The sequence below is a fragment of the Zea mays genome, chromosome 5 (assembly GCF_902167145.1).
Source record: "Zea mays cultivar B73 chromosome 5, Zm-B73-REFERENCE-NAM-5.0, whole genome shotgun sequence".
Classification (NCBI taxonomy): domain Eukaryota; kingdom Viridiplantae; phylum Streptophyta; class Magnoliopsida; order Poales; family Poaceae; genus Zea; species Zea mays.
The window spans coordinates 24441454-24460520 of NC_050100.1; the positions used below are offsets into that span (position 1 = coordinate 24441454).

The window sequence follows — 19067 nt, forward strand, 5'->3', positions numbered from 1 at the left end:
TACTAACATGATCTCTCGAAAGTGCTCATAGGGATAGGATGTGCTGCGCGTTAACAATAAGTCAGTATACGGTGACTCCGTCGACGTTGGATCTGTTGGCTCGGTTTCTTGAAAATACTGATAAAACAGGGTAGAAATAGGATTTGTTTTTGCGTTGAGATTAAAAAAACAACTAGGGCCCTCGTGAGAAGCATAATTTCTTGTGGAGCTTGTCTTATAGACGTAATTCTTCAACCTGGTTCGAATCTGATATCTTGAAATCAGAATACCATTTTACTTTTTTTTTGAGCTTGTTGGTGATATGTTTCTGGAGTATCTCACCGCCGTATCGTTAGGTACACCAAACAGGTTACACGAAAAGCCAAGTCTAAAAAAATTTAAAATAGCAAAAGATTTCCTCTCTATAGATCCCTCCAATTCCTTTATCACCTAAAGGTAAATGCTACCCAAGTCTTTCCACTAGGTAAGTTTTTTGAGGACAAGGATGGCAACATGCCTCATCATTCATCGGGGTCTGCGGCGGTTGTGGGGTTTGAATTCATTAAAAATGAACCTACTGAAATTGATGGAAATTATGTTCTCTGAAATTAAAAGTAAACTCTGATAGTCCTATGGCATAATCATATTGGTGACACAACTCAAGCCATATGTCTCGTATAACTCGGAGAAAACCGACTTAACAATACACTCCCAGAAACAATTCCGCAGGACAGACAATTAGGGCGACTGTCCAGCAGTAGCATGCTTATCACTGTTTGGTCTGAAAATTTTCAAAATATTCAGCTTGACTGACTGATAAAGAGTAGAACAAAAATTTTGCAGCCCCGGTTTGTCAGTATCACTTTCTTGTTGCTGTTGGGGTGCCCGATCACGGTTTCAACCATGGAAAAACGTCTGGTGATGAGGGTAACCGTGCCGTCAAAACTTCGCATCCTGTGTCTGTCACCTGGAGCATAGAACAGCATAACAAGTTAAAAGGGTAAAAACTCTTTAAATTTTGTCAGGCCCAAAGAATTAACAGCATTGCACGTGAGGTATTTTCTTGCACAACAAAATCATCTGCATGGCAAACATCTTCCAGAACTGATCCTCTAAGACAAACTCATAGTGTTCACACTCACCAAAAGTGTATGTTCAAATTGAGCACTCCGTTTACCATCTGTGGTGACTGCAGTCCAATCATCAGGCCAGAGCCGATCATTCCAAACCCCTACAAAATATGAACATTTTTACAGTAACGCTCAACGCTCGGGTGTTTGGAAACATTTCTGAACTGCACATCATTGACGGAGCTATATAGTACATAAAACTTGCCTGCATTTATCATTGGTTCAATTGTAAATGTCTGCCCAGCTTTCATGATACCAACAGCCTTGTTTCCTGCATTAATAATGCCAGCATATCTCCAACTGAGTTACACTGTGTACCCATATGACATAGCTTGTACAGTAGTCTTATTTACTGCACTAATACAAGAACTGTAAATAAGAAATAGTTGCAAGAAACTTATATATACTTGAATAATGAGGAATGTTTGGGGCACAGTGAAACAGTTCCCCTATGCCATGGCCACAATAGGATTTCACCTGAAGAAAAGATAATCACAAGGGCATGGATACAAACATACAATCAAGGCAGTAAATAAAATATTAATTCTATGCCAACCAAATACTAACCACAGATAAACCTGACATCGAAGCATGTCTATTTATGATTTCCCCGACCTCTCGGAACCGAACTCCAGGTTTAACTGTGCATGAATATGTTTAAGTTTAATTTTATATATACTTTCAAAGTATGACCTGACGGTCTTAGAAAAATGTCATAAGGATCAAACAAGAAAATTCTTTTGTTTTTACTTAGAAGTTTAGGCTGTCACCTATTGCAATAGCTTTCTCCAAGCACTCATAGGTACAACGTACAAGCTGTTTGGAAGCTTCATCGACATTTCCAACAAAATATGTCTCATTTAAATCACCTAATGTTAAGACATATGTTAATTAAAAATAGACTAGCACATTTCAGCAGTTAAACTTCATACCAGGCAGAGGCTTTACCATGAACACCTTTATAGTATACAGTTACATCAACATTTACAATGTCACCATCCTCAAGTTTCCTGTCAAAAGAACAGAGATAATTATCAAAACTAATTGTAATCGAATATACCAACTTGGAACAAAAGTTAATGATGGTGAAAATATTATTAAGGTGCAGCTAATAAAAAAAATACTTGTGCATAAAATGAAACTAGAAATTCAGAATCTGGTATTTGCAAATCTAAAATCTACCAACAAACTACTTACTCCCTGCAGTTCAAAATACTTGTTTTACCATCTTTTATTATCTTCATTATACTTGTTGCCCTACAACGTCAAAGAAATTTCTGCCTGTTTTCCAGTTTTTTACCCTTCCCTAACTGCATCATTAAGGGCTAGTTTGGCAATTCCATTTTTCAAGGGAAAATGAACTAATTTCCCTTGGTAAAATGGAAATCCCTTGAAAAAATGAGGTTGCCAAACTAGCCCTAAGGGGTAAGACTGTCTCCAGCAACGTCCTCTATATCTATACTCTATATCTGTCCTTTACAGTCTACTCTAAAAGATTTCATCCTCTATATATCCTTCCTCTCCAACAACGTCCTCTAAATCACGTCCTCTATACGCAAATACATATATTAGAGACATTTTTTAATTTTTAATTTTTGTACATACATATTTGTCATACTCTTAAATGTGTTGTACATATTTTAGTTTTGCTAAATCAGTTGTTTAAAGTATTCAAATAGATAGAGTAACGTTTAGAGAAACTCTATATATAGAGGATTCAATAGCGTTCTATAAATTTAGAGGATTGTTTAGAGGACGTTGCTGGAGTGAGTAGAGGACGTTCTGATCCTCTAAATTTAGGGTACAGAACCCTTTAGAGTTCCTTGTTGGAGCCAGTCTTAGGCAACACCATTTTCCTAAGGGATTCCTATTTTCCTCAATGAAAATGAACTCATTTCTCGTGGAAAAAATGAAAATCACTTGGGAAAATGGGGTTGCCAAACTAGCCCTAAGGAACTTTTTTTGCCCTTCCTTAATTGCATTATTTCCAGTTCTTTCTCCATGTATGCACACTTTCAAGAACATTAATTGTGGGTGAGATGGCCATTTAACTCCTCCCTAATTCTTGTGCCCAACTCTAAAACAAGTATCATGTACCAGGGTAGCAAGCCAAGAACATACTTTTAGGACATACCAAGTGTGCTGTTATCAGACATAACAGTTCCTGACTTGTTTCCTTGATAATTACTTCAGAAATGAAAGGATCTATGCATTGTATTTGAACATATTATTTGCAAATTCTATCATGTGCAACCATACAAATAGAACTCAAGAAAGATAGATAATTGTAATACATGTGGATACATATAAAAATAAATTTTATGCATGCAAGTAAATTTACAAAGATAATATTTATACATGTAAGTCAACAATAGCCAAAGCAACAAGAAAGGCATTGAATTGGTCACTATCACTACACAAATGAAACATCAATTTAGTGTGCAAATTTCAGTAGTACCTGGCATCTGGAATTCCATGGCAAATGACTTCATTGACAGACCTGAGTGCAAGCGACAAAAATGTGAGCAATTTAGTTTCCTTACAATACTAATAACTATTAAAACAAAGACAACCTACGTGCAACATGACTTGGGGAAGAAATGGTAATTCAATGGAGATGGGTATCCACCTGAGGATCATCAAGAATGGAAGTTCTGATCAATAAAAGAATTGAATAGGCATAATTACGACACAAATAGTATTTTTCATAAAAAGCTGTAATAATTACAAGTTCAACATTCAATCAACTGGAGTTCAATTTGTTGCATTTAATTCTCAAAAGAGGTTAATCTCACCTCTAGCAATTGTCTCTTCATGGACAACTCTATCAATTTCATCTGTTGTAATTCCTGGTTTAATTACACGAGCAGCTGCATCTAAAACCTCTCTTGCAATCTATAAATGATAGTACAAGATAAAGCAGTGGAGATTAAGAAAGTGAAATTATGATGTCAGAACTCAGCACTCATTTACACATGGTGGGAACTTACTCGACATGTTTCTCTCATCCTTTCTATTAGTTCAGGGGTCTTAATCTACAGAGGCACAAATAAAACATTAATCATCATACTACCTATGTTCTCGAATATTTGTCGCCGGCTAGTTCGTTTTTGAACTAAAACGCCACAAATAAAAAAGAATGGAGGGGGTATATTTCTTCATGGAACATTTGTGATACTCAAAAACCTCTGTAGGATTTTACCTCTACTCTTTTCTGCAAGTCACTATCTGGTTCTATCTTGGGAATTCCCTAAGAAGTATTGCAATGTCAGGAAGATTGAAAGAGAATATTGCACGAGATATCAATTCAAGTAGTAATGACGAGACAACACTGCATGCACACTGTGAAGGAAAAGATACTTAAAACAACAGGAACCTACATCAAGCGCCCAATCAGGCTTCTCAATTTCATCTGGCACCACACGCATCTTTGATATCGGATATGGTCTCAATGGACTGAAAGACATGAGCATTCAATAAATATGAGAAAGGTACTCCCACCCTAGATTATTAGCAAAGAATACAGATACATTTTCTTCAGAATTTCCAATTTGTCAATATTCTATTTTGGGTGAATGGAAGGAAATGTTAACACCATGTTTACAGCATGCACAAAGCCACGCTATTGCTCAAATATACTGAAACTGTCAAATGTGCAATCAATGCAAAAGAAAGTGCTCCATGCATGCACAGTGCATAACCAAGTGTTCAAGTAAAAAAAAACTATTGCCTATCCAAAAGGCGTTGGTTCACTGCAGATATATGTTAGGTTTGCTATCGATAGTTAGCTTTTTCATAGCTTGTTTGCTGCTCTAAATCTTTTGCATGGTTTTGGCAGGGTTATCCTTAGTGTTCCACATAGGTTGTGTTATACCAACATTTATTTCAAAAGGTAGGAAGTCAACCAGCTGAAATCAATACAAATTCGGATTATTTGAATTTGAGTTGTCACTACCATTTTTTACGGTGGCTCATGCTGGATTTCAGGCCTAGCCTACCCAAATTTGCTTGGGATTAGAAACTAGAAAGTTTGGTCAACATTTAATAATGTCCCCAAAAATCCCAGAGGCAAATGAAATTCTACATATGTTGAACAACAGATTGAAAAAAGGAATTGTGGATGTGGTAACAGTATTTTACCCTGTCCATTCAAAACGAGGAAGTTGCAATGCACGTCCCCGCCCTTTTCTCAAACAATATTTCCAACCTTCCGGAGACTGCTGGGATGCCAGTGCACCAGGCTTTGGGTGAACAGATTTGTGAGAGCTCCATGCTGCCCTAAAACAGTCCTGTGTGCTGCAAATGATTTGTGGACACAAAAGAAGTTAATACTTTCACTAGTTCAAAAATGGTGAAGGGGCAACACCAGTGTTATTAAAACTACGTTTAAACGATGTTTACGTCAAAACTCTAATTAGAGGTTGAAACCACGTTTTAGCGTTCTAAACTGTAAAACGCAGTGTTTTATGCATTTTAGACCATTAGCTACTTTTGGGCCCAGTCTATTAGTTACTTTTGGGGTTCAATCCAGCTCATGGGTGAAGTATTGGTAAGCCACTAACCTCTCTGTTTTAGTACTTAACTTCATATTATTGTCTGAAATTATGATGTATTGGTATTTTTCCTATGTTGTTTAAAACTACGTTTGAACAAAGTTTAAACGTTTAAAAGTCAAAATTTCACTCATGAACGTTCCAACGTTTTATCGTTTTAATAATCTTGGGCAACACATGAAGCATAATTCTACCCTGCACTGTATGCCAGCACTTCCAATGGGTGCTATCGTATTATAAGATGTGTTTCCTTCAAAAATCAAAAGACCAAGAATACAAAAAAATACCATCCCCACGAATAAAGGTATCTACAGATATGATGATGAAGCTTCCACATAAGGCCATAACTAAATGATACATGAACCTTTAAAATATGCAGAAGGTTTTATGCTCTAATGTTAAAACAATAAAATTAGCTGATACTCATGTAGCGCCACAACAATTCGTCCTGAGAGCTACCATGGTGTTCCAACTTCCAATGCGGTAAAATAAGAAATGGAGGAGCTTGCCACTTACCAGAAAGCTGCGTTCTCACGCGGTAGCTTAAGTTCAGCACATTTGGGGCATCTGGAAATCAAAACAACAGAGCATAAGCAATTACTTAAAGAAACCGACATGTAGTACGCGCTAGTTTCCAAACTATAACTCTGCTTTTCCAGGCATATATCACAGCAATGAGCAATCAGGCTCACCCAGGTTCTACCTCAATGTTGCAACTACAAGCAGATGAGCCAAAGACCCGATTTCTATAACTTATACTAAATAGCGCCACAACAAAGCTGCGTCAAGCGTCAGTTCCTAAAACTAGTTGGACAGGTGTAGGGCTTCGAAGCAAAACGCAGCGGGAAAAAAAAAAACTCGACAGCAGATCACCGGTGGAGACAGGAAGCGAAGGAAAGGGCGGCGGGAAAAAGTCGACAGCAGAAGCGATATGTTCCAAGGAGGAGAAAAAAACGCACTGGAGCTGCGCGGGCTTGCCGCAGCGAGCGCAGGGGGCCGACGCCTCCGAGGCTCCTTTCTCCATCCCGGCTGCCTGCACCACGCCAATGGGATCAGGCGGATCAGTAGACTGCTGGACCGGGACAGAAGGGCGAGGAGAACAGCAGAGAAGAATCCCGTCCAGTCCAGCTCACCTGTGGCGGCTGAGGCTAGGGTTCCGGCGGTGCGTGCGGCGGACACGAGGGGAAAATATGGACAGGAGGTGGACGAGTCAGCCGCGGGGACGGGTAGCCGGGGAGGGGAAGCGAAGTCGTGCGCGCGGGGGCGCTCGCTACCGTGCTGACGGCGGAGTCGATTCCGCAATTTCCGCGCGGTTTTGAACTGAACTGTGGGTAGTTTGGAAATGTGGTGGTTTGCAAACTCAAATCTATTTAGGACTAGGTGAGTGCCCGTGCGTTGCAACGGGAACATATAATACCACAAAAAAATATGTATAAATGTGTGTTATATTGATACGAGAAAAGATAGTGAAGATAAGCTAGCAGAAATTTGCACCCAATGTTATTGAGAAGTGTCTTACTTTTGGTTCTCATGAGCAATGACAGATTCTGATCAATGAAATGCTTGGTAGTTGGCACAACTGATGAGAACAAACCGTTACATGTTTGTTTTGAACAATGATTATCAGCTCACCTTTTTCTTTTAAAATCCTTAGTTGGCACAACCACTCTATAGCATAGCTCAAAGCACAGAAGCAGACGCCTAAGAAACACAACACCCGCTGGTACCAGCGCAGCGTGTTGCCGGTCGGTGACACAATGACGCGCAAGACATTATGGTGCCGGCTACCACCTCCTTGGACATCTTCAGGAACGGGTCCATGTTGTGGTGGTACCAGCCATTTTGCCTCACTCCTATGGATGTTGCTCTGCAGGGCAGGTGAGTTCTTGGTTTTGCTCATAGCTTGCTGCTCATCGTCGGACCAGTCGCCATCACATCGCGCATGGCTAGACCCTCATAATCCTCATCTGACTTGGTTGAGTGTTCGTCCATAGAGCCGACATCTATCTGCAAGTACCCTGTGACGTGGAAGAACATTAGCTTTGCAGTGTTAGGAGGTGCTGACAATATAAGGAAAACAAAAAACCAAATTGTTGAACACTGACATAAATCGCCCATACATCGTGCATGTGCAGCATCTCTCTTTCTTCATCGGAGGTCTTCAATCAGTTTCAGCATCACGAGAGTCGTCAACTTAAAAGATATATAGGTATATGCTCGTGCTTTGTTATGAAAATAAAAAACTATCACAAAACATTGTTACGAAAAGTATAGTAAGATAATAATATCTTACCCCTTGAATCTTCTGTTATAGCACCTTACCTGGTTCAAAATACAGGCAACATGTATTAAATAATTGTGTGTTGTGTAGACAGAAAGGGCATGTTTGGTTATGTCCCCAGACAAACTTGCCTGACCAGGCAGGATTCTCAGGTGTTGGATTTCGTTCGCCTGAGGTTGAGATATGCTTACCATAATAATTTGCTTTTACCAAAAGGAGAGGATAAGACCATATGACTGAAATGAAGACGCTTTAGGGATCAAAATAGTTTTGGGTAGAGAACCTCTTTCAAGTTTGCCCAAGAATGCATTTAGTCTCTTCGAATACACCAGAAATTGCACCAAATTATAAAATGATAAAATATTAGTAAGTAAAACTCTAGATGACTAATATCATTTTTTTGCAAGATGCATAAAACATTACGGCGTTCTAGAGTTTCAGCTGCTTATGTGAATAGAACAACAGTGTTACTAATAGTACAATCAATTAGTAATTGGCAGTATCATTGATCAATGTTATTCTTAGTCAAAAAATGGAAGCATGACTACTGAAAATGAGCAAAGTTTTGACATCAAATGCCATTTTATGAATTACTAAATTAGCAATGGTCATAAATAGTAATCAGATTTAAATGCTACCAAGAGCAAAAATTCTAGCACATACAACTATTACTCGGTATACATCATAATAAAATGATACAATATTAGTCGATATGCAACATAATAAAATGATAGACTATTAATTAGTATACATCATAATAAAATGATAAATTATTAGTAAGTAAAACTCTAGAACGACCAATATCCATTTTTTGCAAGATGCATAAAACATTACTAAGGTGTTGTCGCGCCATCGGGCCCATGTTTAAATAGAAGAGAAACTACTATATAATTTGTATGGCAAGATGAAGTGAAATTAAGATGCAGAGGCAAGAAAACTAATGAAGAACACTATTACTGAAACTATTTTGCATCTGTTCTGAGTTACTACTGCAGTTTGAAGCATGGCAACTCTGTGTTTTAATGTTGTTTATGGTACAATCTTTTTATAACATTACTTTGTATGAGTAAGCCAATGTTAACCAACATGTGTGTTTCTAAACTCCTACATGATGTCCTCTACAAAATTTTAAATCCAAACTCACTATACATGAAGAAACAAAAAACAAATCTCATATGGGTAAACTGGGACTGCTGAACTAAATTGTTGGGGGCATCTGGACATAGGTCAAACATGAAGGGGGAGTTTGGACTTTTTCCTTGAAGAAAGATAAAAAATTCAGAATTACCTTGCAGATAACAGATTTTTGGGAGTAATTAAGTCAACAAAGAAAATATGTTCTTGTCTCAACCTTCTTTGCAACCTCTAAAATTTGATGGAATCAATCAGGCATGAAAATATTTTGATAGAAGATAGCTAGCAAGATCCAAACCTTATATACACCATCTGTGCTTGAGGAGCTAGAAAGACAAAGGGTGGTGGGAGCACAAAATAATTTGAGAATATGATCTCGGACTATGCACAAAGTGCAATAAAAAACAAGCACTTGACAAGAACCTCAGTAGATGGAATGAATAGTAGTTGTGAATCCGAATAGAACAAGTTGCGATGGCTGAACACTAAGGGAGGCCCGATCTATGGTCAGAAGCGAGAAGCGTAGGCGCTGGTGCACACATATCTAAAGTGGAGCACCTTGATCCATCGCTAACCTGATACACACCATGAATAAAGTAAATTATTAACCAAATAAACAATCAGTCGAAGCAAAATGCTAGAATAGGTATGGATTACTCTTTTTCCTGCAAACTAAAAGAGTGTCAATTTTACAGAATAGGATGCCCCTTTCATAAGTCGTCATAGTTACGTGCCCGTGTGTTGCAACGACGTACAAATACAAAATATTCAACGGTCGCGCAAGGCAACATCAATTATTCAGTTTATTGAGAAGTGCAATAGCACACCACCTCCAAAAGGTACAATATTTATTTATTCTGGCAACTTTTCGTTATCTATGTACTTTATGTGAGGATCAAACACAACTTCTGCCTATGCTAAAAGTATAAAACAAATATCAAGACAAGTCAAACGGTTTGAAATCTCTGATCAAGGATTGGACATTACAAGCTACTATAGAAGAACTCAAGCAAGGCCAAAGGTAAACTAACTAATACATATGAGAATCGTAGCAACGCACGGGCACATACCTAGGAGTACGATCAAGGCATTCTCATCATCAATTCTTTTCTTTACCAAAGGCTTCAAGGTTTGAGAAAGCCTAACCAAGACTTCTATGGAAACAATTAAACAGTTATTGCACACAAGACATAGCTCAATCGGGGACCGAGGAACATAAATGAAACATAATTATAATAATATCAACATCTTTCACTTTCCACCATCAGTCTACCCATTCCTGATGAAGATCCTAGCATACCAAAATACCAGGGTCCATTAAATGTAGGCTATCCCATAAGTGCTTCCAATTCCAAGACCTTTGGCCATCCCAGTTTTGTAACCAAGCTTCAGTTTTTTTTCTAGATTGCTTTAGAATAGGAATCGAGCACTTTGCTCTATCCAACAAAAGAGCACACAGTTCTTACTTGTGGAATTGCATGTTCTAGAATTATTTTAGTCACTAAATTAGTAGAATTGCAAGAAACTAATTCTTATAAATCACAACAAATTAAATTATTCATGCCATTTTTTGTTACCTTCGAGTTATTGCCACAATTCTTTGCCAGAATGAATTGTATCTCCACCACATCTTTAGATTAAACATAGAGATAACTCGAGGTAATTGCGTTCAACAGTTCATACCCTGTGATTAAAACTTCCACGAACCAAATTCTTCGGTTACATGGACATGACATCTGATTTGACCACATCTCACAGTTTAGATGCAGTCACTGAAACAAGATAGGGACATAACACATGCCACAAAGTGTATGATTTTCACCATGAAACTTTTGAGATGGACCCTGATTGATTTAACTAACAGCTTGAATCAACGAACAGTGCTGCCTATAAAGCTACAAAGACAAATCTAGACTGAATAAATACAAAAACTTTAGTGTTGAAAAATTGCAAAATATCTAGCACAAGGAATTTTTGTTGCTAACCGCCTGCTTTGATTATGCTTATCCAACTGTAAGTTGCCATTCTAAGCTAGATTACAGTAAAGCAAAGCCAGCACAATTTTGCATCACAAATAATATGATAGCGGGCTTACACTATAAGAAGTATATAAATAATTTATTTTTGTCTCAGTCATACGGAATGTAAGCGGTTTACATTGCTTCAAGAAGTTAGTAAAAAACAATGTTTTTATAGTAAAACTTGAGTATCAGTCAACTGGTTGTGTCTTGGGCGGGATTATGCAGCTAGGCGCTTTTGCTCTTTTACAGTCCAACATATTGAGAGAACTTTGCAGAGCATACAACCTAAGATGTAAAATCAAGAAGCTCGTCCAGCCCCTCCCTCTTTTTTGGCATCAATCAAAATTGGGATTTTCTTTGACTTGCCTGCACTGGATTGTTCAATACACAAAGGAAAAATTAACTATAGAAAGGCTTATGTGTGGCATTAATACGACAGAAGGTGTAGGCTGACAACATGGAAAAATTAAACAGCTTTGCTATTTCGAGCCAAATCTATGATTTATAAGCCATTTGCAATCAAAACTGTAGAAATAGTTGGTACAATACAATGTTTTGTTTTGTTCTTGACACCAAATGTCATCTAGGATAACTGACAAACTACAAGAAAAAGGGACAACAAACTTGGCCCAGTCGTAATCAGGATATCAAAATAATTTTTTAAGGCACAAGTGTTACGGTGAAGTGGTTTGGATGAGAGCCCCATCGTGTCCAACACAGAGAGAACTTTACTGTCTTTTCTGCAAAGAGATGCAAAGACACTTCTTTTTCTTTATTACATGGTAAAAGGTGTTATTTTTGTTGTACTTTGTGCTACCTCTATAATTTAGTTCACAAGTATTACAGAATTAAGGAGTAAAAATTACCTGTGGTTGGTAGTCTATCAAAAGGGCCGAAAGTGTTACGCCCTGGAAAGAGGAATGGATGCATAAGCTGCAAGATTCCACTTTATGCTCAACAGAGGAAAACACAGGTTGAAAGACTGACAATGCTTGATCATTCAGTAAAGCAGACCTAATTAAAAAAATAAATATCACAATCCAATCCGTTTCTACTGGCTTTCTTATGCAAGTGAATGGGCCTCATAGATGTCCTAAGTTACAATCCTATCAGAAGTGCACCTTGGACAGAGAAATTAAGAAGTTAATTAAACTTTATTTACAACAGCTCAAAAAGTGTAGTTCATTGCATTTCATCATTTCATATGCAAGTTTGGAGCAGAATTCTAGTTTGCATACAGATATTATCACACCATAAAGGAACTCATGAATAAACTCAAATTCCAAAAAAACAGGATACTCAACTCGCAGATGCTCAGTAAAAGTAACTTTACCATTTTTACCTAGGCGAATCCGAGCAGGCCATCAAAAGGTCTATTTTTCATCATGTAATCACATAGATATCAAATCCACTCGTCCAGATTTATGTATTTAGGGAATTTCTGTGTGGAAAACATGCAAGCGTTGTTTTGGCACATAGGAACAAAAAATAAAGGAGTGCTCATCTCTGGCACAAATAGGGCTTAGATGGTGATCAAACTGTAGCTAAAATATAACTTAGATATCAGAATGCATGAGCTGATTTTAGTTTGGTTCCATCTAAAAAGCACTAACCTTATTGAACTGGAACAACTCAAAGTATTTGTTTTTGCCCTCTATCTCTGATTTTCCACCAGCTGGAAAGATGCCATCAGGGAACCAAACTATGACCTTTGTAGCTGTCCAGGTATTCTCTCATTCAAATAACTATGACCTTTGCATGCCATTTATTTATCTGGCAGTTTGTCCTGTGTTTGCATTTGAGTACTTGTTGGATAAAATGATGTAGTTATCCAATGATATTTTCTTTAAGATGATGCAACCCCCCCCCCAAAAAAAGAGGTCTTGCTTTCCTCAAAATGACCTGTTTAGTATCATCTATCATTCAGCGCAGGGGTATGCTGGGAAGGTAAGGTTGGGGGTACTGATAATAAAACTGTATACAAGTGGTCACCAAGTTGTATACGTTTGCTATTTATTAAATGAGTATCACCTATGCTTGTACAATGAAAGGTGGTAGTTCTAACGATGCTCCCACAAGATGCCAATGGTTACAGGGGACATGTTGTGATGGGTGGCTGCTAGATTAATCCCTTAGGATTGCTGGAAGAAAAAAGAGAAAGACTGTTTACCTAGCCTTTTCTTGCTGCTGATTTTTTTCTGTTTTCATTTCATTTTTTTGTGCAGCTGCTTATGATTCTTCAATTTGGAGGATATACTCTAGTAAGGAACTCCAAAGTTCTATTTGAAAGTTTTGGCTTCGAGGATCAGCCAATAATAATTGGACTGATCATTTTCCAGGTATGTCTGCAATAGTCGTAACGAGCAGCATTTTGTTTTGTCCTTTCTCAAGATTTTTGGTACTGACTACCAAATTCTATTTGAGATGAATTCTCTAGGTGTTTGTACGTTTCGATTCAAGTTGCCTTGAAAATTTTGATGTGGTGTTCTCTGAATATTTTGGCATTATGAACATTATTGCTCGATTGATGCATGTGTTACTTTGATTGCAGCACACCATAATACCCATCCAACACCTTCTGAGCTTTTGCCTGAACCTTGTTAGCAAAGCATTTGAATTTCAGGTCATTCTTCTATCTGCCTCTGGTTTTGCTGTTATTAACAGTTTTTAAAGATTTTCGTTGCACTCACTTAAATTCAATTTCTAGGCTGATGCCTTTGCCAAGAACCTTGGATATGCCCCTCAGCTCCGAGCGGCCCTTGTTAAACTACAGGTAACCATCTGAACACAATTTTAATTTATAGTTAACAACAGTAACATTACTCTTTATTTTTCTAAAGAGTATCTGGACTGCAAGGTGTGATCATATGTGTAGCATGCTTTCACTCATCACTACTCTAATTATCATCCTCCCGTCTCTGCTGCCCATCAACAGCAGCAGGTCAATGTGGCATGATCAAATAGCACAGATGATAGATTAATCATCAAAAGGGTCTTGATTTAATGGACGACGACACAGAGAGATGCATCTCTATGGAGAGTGGAGATGCGTACTGACCTAACCCTCAAGAAGCTCCTGGGGATCTGCGGCAATGGAGGCTCCCTCCTCCTGCATGTGGATGAGCGGCAACGGCATGAGCTAACCACCCACATTGGCCGGACAAGTCGCGAGCACGCAGGACGCGGACACATTATCCTACTCACTGGTTATGGGCCGCCCGGAGTAGGAACCACAGGCCGGCCTCGTGACAACAAGCTGATCATTAGCAGGGCATAAGCTTCCTCCTGTGTTGGCTCGAGACCAAATTTCTGCCTTGAAATCTAAACACAGTCGCAGATGATTTCCCAACACTCGTAATCAAGTTCGGATGCCCCTTCTGTTCTGCAAAACCAGATAAGCACAGCTGAGGGATACATAGCACATCAAACATCAATAATGATCAAACCACGGTCAAGACAACTACTACTCAGGGGAGTAAATATTCAGTAAGTACCCATCTTTATCTTGGGCTTCTTCTCCTCTTTCCTTGACCGCTCTGGTGGCGCCGGTGATGAAGACGATGACGGGGCGGCGGCCCTCTTCAACCCAGGCATGGGCTCAGGGCGCGGGGTCGGTCGGTTGCTGGTCCTAGGGATGACAAGCTGTGGCCTCGCCGACGGCTGCGGCGCGGGCGAAGGAGCCTTCTGGATTGGCGGCTGCAGCGATGGCTTGAGATCCCTCTGGATCGGCGGCGGGGATGGATTGTGTTCCCTCTGGATTGGCGGCGTCGGTGGCTTGGGTTCCGAACGAGTTGGCGGCGGCTTGCGATCTCGGAACCTGGCGAGCCTCGAGTGCGCCTCCTCTAGCTTCATCTCCACGGTGTCCAGCTGCGGCGACCATCGGGAGTTTATTTGGGGGCGCAGGGCCACAGACGGGGGATGCGAGGAGGAGGTGCTGGTGTAGCCCTGGTGGACGCGCGGACCTTCCATCCGCGCGATTTGGTGGCGCACCGAGGAGGAGGTGGCGGCACATTGCTGGGGAGAGGATTTGGCGCGGCCGATTTGGCGCAGGGGTGCGGATGGTGGCGGCGCATTGCTGGGGAGAGGATTTGCGGGCGCGGCGGATGGAATCCATACATGGAAGGTGGCGGCGGATTTGCTGGGGAGCGGATTTGGGGACTGCGGACGCGCGGATTTGTGGGCGCTGCGGCTGTGCTCGGCTGCGGGCGCGAGGACGGTGGCGGGGACTGCGGGCGCGGGGACGGCAGCGGGAATCGCGGGCGTGGGAAGGGGAATCGCGGGCGATGGCAGAACGAAGCAATTGTGCACGCCTACACTAAAGACATAAGGAGTAGTAGAGATTGGAGGAATTAAGGTAAAAATAAGCTGATTTTTCTCTCTCTCTCTTTCAATTCGAAGAAGATTTAAGTTTTCAAACTCAAATATCTATATATTTCACTGAACTAAAATAGGGACTAAAATGTTTTAGCCCGAGTTCCTTCAAGATGGTTACAAGTAACTAAACTATATTAATTCTACATTTTTTCTTTATTTATTTAGTTGCACTAATGGCTAGAAAATGTTTAAGAAACATTTTAGTATTCTTTGCGGGTCGTTGGAGGCTGAGCGACGATTTTCATGCTGGTGTACTTATCGTACAAATCAACAACAATGAGACGAATACCTTAGTTTGGTGTTTATATCAAGTTTAGCTTATTTATGCTTCTGAAACAATCCCATCATGCTATTCTGAAGGAGCCCGTGTTTCCCAGGCCTTTTCAGAAACAAGAAGCCCATCAAAGTCATCATGTTGTTCTGAAGGGGCCCATGCTTCTTGGGCTGTTCTGAAACAAGAGGCCCATCATGTCCTTCAGAAGAGGGCCGTATTTCTTAGAATGGCCGAGAGATATTACTTGTGACCGTTTATTTATACGTGTCTAGATTGTAGAGGCCGGCGTCCCTGTAGGCAAAAAGCTATTTTGTCACATGCATTGGTCGTTTGTTTCCCTGCAAGAAGAGACGCTCATCTTGTGATGCAGGAGATGAATTAAGAGCACATTTCCTCTTGGTTTAGTGATAAGGCTGATGAATATGTGGTCTCCGATGAAAAATTAATATAACATCGTCACACTTGAAGTGGAGATTCTACGTTTGAAACGACCTAAGGCTCTGACCGTCAATGATCTGTTGTTACCCGATCCATATAAGCGTCAGAGGCATCCTTTGGTTTGCTGAAGCTCCTGTTGGCTCTAAGGTAGTTTTTGGTTCCATCCGGAGTATTGTCTAGTTCTGGAGTCATTGAGAGGAATGGCTCCATCCTAAAGAGCGGCTAGGATGCGGCTCTGTCCGAAGTAGAGATGGCAATGAAACTTCAATATCCGAATTCTCACGATGAATTCCATTAGAGGACGGGGCAAGCGTTCGTCGAAATTCTTGATCTCTAGTCCGGAGGATTTTGAGGAGCTAGATGGTTCAACATTTAAGTATATTTTTTTCTTTTTAGAGTCATTATACTATACATGGAATCAATTCAAATAACAATAAATTAGGAGCGGGGCGACCACCATACTCCAGAACTGAACACTTTTTATTTCTTTGACGTAAAATTATCTCCAACAGACTATCTATTTCACTCTCTATCTTACTTCCTATTTCAAGTCTACTCTGCAACCAGTGTCGTCTACCGTCATAATAGTGTTTTACACGCCCGTTTTTATGGCATGCTGCAGTTGCCTAACTATTGTTTATAGGAGATTTTTATGTCTTTTATTTCTTTCACATAGCTGATAAAGACGACAGTTTGTTTTAGCCTCACCAACTTCCGTTTCTCTGACGCTAGTAACACGACCAAAGATGCATGTTTAAGTGCTGCGGGCTGCGGCGGCCATGTCGACGAGCATGGGGCTGTATACGGGGGCGTTGCTTGCATTTACTATCTTTGTTGTCTGTGCTATGAGCCTCTGACACATGGCGTGCCCTACGCCCGTCGATGAGTCTCTAAGACCAACTCCAGTAGACTCCCTCTCCGTATCCCTAAAACGCGCGGCCAACAGATTCTCTCTCCTCTCCGTATCCGTCTCCGTTTCCAGCAACACTCCCCATCCCACTCCGCATACAGTCTATGACACCTGGGGCCCGCCAACAGGCGCGCGCACGCAGAGAGCTGCGGAGAGGAGAGAGAAAGCGTGGAAATGGGGAGTGCAGGGACACGGCGTCTATTTTGCGGAGAGGGATGCGAAGCCTGCTGGAGAGCGTAATAGTGCCTCAGACCGTGCAAAATGCGGATGCGGAGTGGGATGGGGAGCGTTGCTGGAGTTGGCCTAACACAGGTTATGTTACATAATTAACACGGCATAAAATTAATTTAATCATGTGGTATAATACATAAAGGAATATAAATCTACTAGCATATATAACAAAACTGATGCTAGTACTCCACAGATATTGATTAAACCATTACAATTAAAACAGACAAGATAAACGAACAACGGATCTATACAAAAGATTTGCATCGCGATACACAGAAAATGCATATATACTTACAGTGCTTCCCACGACTAGATTTCAAGAACACGAGCTGATGTGTGAGGTGCACTTCTTAAAAACATGATTCACCGGCACCCGTGCATGTCGTCAAATTGTCGACGTCGGTTTGGAGACATCGCTCTCTCTTAATCTGCCGCACGGCAGACGCGATGACGACAGGATAGAGATAACGGAGGCGAAGAGAGTTAAGATTGAGAAGACGAGTCGTTGGTTGCTATATATCCTTCGTATGAAGGATGTCTCCCCTTTATAGAGGGGTCGATTTTTAGGTTCGATTTACTAAATTCCAGTAACTATTCTTATCCACTATCTCATTTTAGTGTATAGTTTTTGTTGTTATTTTACGGTCACACCAATACCATACCAACTTTCCTTTTATAAACACTTATTTGACATGAAACACAATATTTTATTAAAATAAAATACATATTATTACATAATTAAAGAAATAAAAGCACATAATTTATGAAAACAATTAAAAATTACATAATCAAACATAAAAATAAAATACATAATTTATAAATAAAAGTATACAACTTAAACATAAAAATAAAAATCATCAAATTTTTAAATAAAATCTACTTTATATATTATTTCTATATTTTTAGAATTTTTTTTCAAATTTTTGGACTTTAAGTGGTTAAAAAACATGTAGTTAACATGGCGCAGGCGTAGACTAATCGGAACATATCACGTCACTAAAGGTGGTCGTTATTGACCAGACTATCCAACAAAACAGTCAATATCGACCGGTCAAACTCCAACATAGTATCGGTCAGACTGACTGATCAATAGACTCATGGATCGGCCGTCCAAACTGATCGATGTTAGAGCCGGACTAGTTGATATCGACCGTCTTCCTCTAAAACCACCCTAATGCTTGACGCTCGTTTTATTCCAAATTATAAAATAATCTAATCTAATATTTATCTTTATTATATACTTACTGTAATACTTAATAAAAATAAATAGTATGTTTTAACCGTAACGAGGCACAACTATAAGAATAATCTTCGGTCTCTATCTATATTCAGTTTTCACGGATCCACATTCATCATGCGTCCGGGATGACGTGATTCGGTGATTGGAATAACGGAGGATTAGCAAGGTTCCAACCTATCATTAGAGAGAGAGGTCGCAGTCGCAACTCGCAACTAGAGGGCTAAACAGATACTTATTCGGATATCAGTTTTTTTGGTTTTTTTATTTGATTGCGAATTAATAGAATATAAAATCTGTTATTCTTGTTTTTAGTATTGAGCTTGTAAAGATTCATGAAAGGTAAATCTCAAATCTATCATATATCTTCTCAAATAATAAATATAAATTTCGGATACAAATCGAATACGGATACAGATATTTTTTCACCTTTTTGTTGTATGGAGCAAATAATATATGAAATAATTTATACATAATTTTATTCTTATTTATAATAATGTGCTTC

General features: G+C 39.5%; 2 protein-coding genes, 1 long non-coding RNA gene and 1 pseudogene across 4 annotated transcripts; 1 reads left to right on the forward strand and 3 right to left on the reverse strand.

Annotated features, from left to right (window-relative positions):
• Positions 1–562: 562 nt before the first annotated feature.
• On the reverse strand, positions 563–7001 carry LOC100283250 (methionine aminopeptidase 1A). 2 transcript variants are annotated; one of them, NM_001156152.2, is made up of 17 exons: positions 6796–6870; positions 6622–6695; positions 6179–6229; positions 5250–5405; positions 4490–4565; positions 4312–4359; positions 4100–4144; positions 3905–4004; positions 3687–3738; positions 3568–3609; positions 2058–2119; positions 1880–1978; positions 1677–1750; positions 1517–1586; positions 1315–1380; positions 1122–1210; positions 635–946 (listed from the first exon to the last, which is right to left on the reverse strand). In NM_001156152.2, the coding sequence occupies exons 2-17, from the start codon at positions 6684–6686 to the stop codon at positions 869–871; spliced, it is 1173 nt and encodes a 390-aa protein (NP_001149624.2). In that variant the 5' UTR covers positions 6687–6695; positions 6796–6870; the 3' UTR covers positions 635–868. The 2 variants fall into 2 exon arrangements, with proteins under 2 accessions (XP_008643736.1, NP_001149624.2); XM_008645514.4 differs by lacking the exon at positions 4100–4144 and having other exon boundaries at positions 563–946; positions 6796–7001.
• Positions 7002–7363: 362 nt separating this feature from the next.
• Positions 7364–9645, reverse strand: LOC109939652 (P-loop NTPase domain-containing protein LPA1-like; annotated as a pseudogene).
• A 3778-nt stretch (positions 9646–13423) lies between these two features.
• Positions 13424–13872, forward strand: LOC118471995 (uncharacterized). The gene is made up of 3 exons (XR_004849379.1): positions 13424–13437; positions 13650–13721; positions 13806–13872. It is a non-coding gene; the product is annotated as an uncharacterized lncRNA (long non-coding RNA).
• A 190-nt stretch (positions 13873–14062) lies between these two features.
• Positions 14063–15390, reverse strand: LOC118471996 (serine/arginine repetitive matrix protein 1-like). The gene is made up of 2 exons (XM_035958979.1): positions 14593–15390; positions 14063–14480 (listed from the first exon to the last, which is right to left on the reverse strand). The coding sequence occupies exons 1-2, from the start codon at positions 15065–15067 to the stop codon at positions 14362–14364; spliced, it is 594 nt and encodes a 197-aa protein (XP_035814872.1). The 5' UTR covers positions 15068–15390; the 3' UTR covers positions 14063–14361.
• Between the last annotated feature and the right edge of the window lie 3677 nt (positions 15391–19067).

Coding starts and splice junctions, on each gene's coding strand:
- LOC100283250 (NM_001156152.2), bottom strand. CDS start 6,686: ATGGAGAAAGGAGCCTCGGAGGCGTCGGCCCCCTGCGCTCGCTGCGGC. Junction 4,145..4,311: donor ACTTGCAGAAAAGAGTAGAG/GTAAAATCCTAC, acceptor GTGCCTCTGTAG/ATTAAGACCCCTGAACTAAT. Junction 2,120..3,567: donor CATGGAATTCCAGATGCCAG/GTACTACTGAAA, acceptor TTCTTTTGACAG/GAAACTTGAGGATGGTGACA.
- LOC118471996 (XM_035958979.1), bottom strand. CDS start 15,067: ATGGAAGGTCCGCGCGTCCACCAGGGCTACACCAGCACCTCCTCCTCG. Junction 14,481..14,592: donor GAAGCCCAAGATAAAGATGG/GTACTTACTGAA, acceptor CTGGTTTTGCAG/AACAGAAGGGGCATCCGAAC.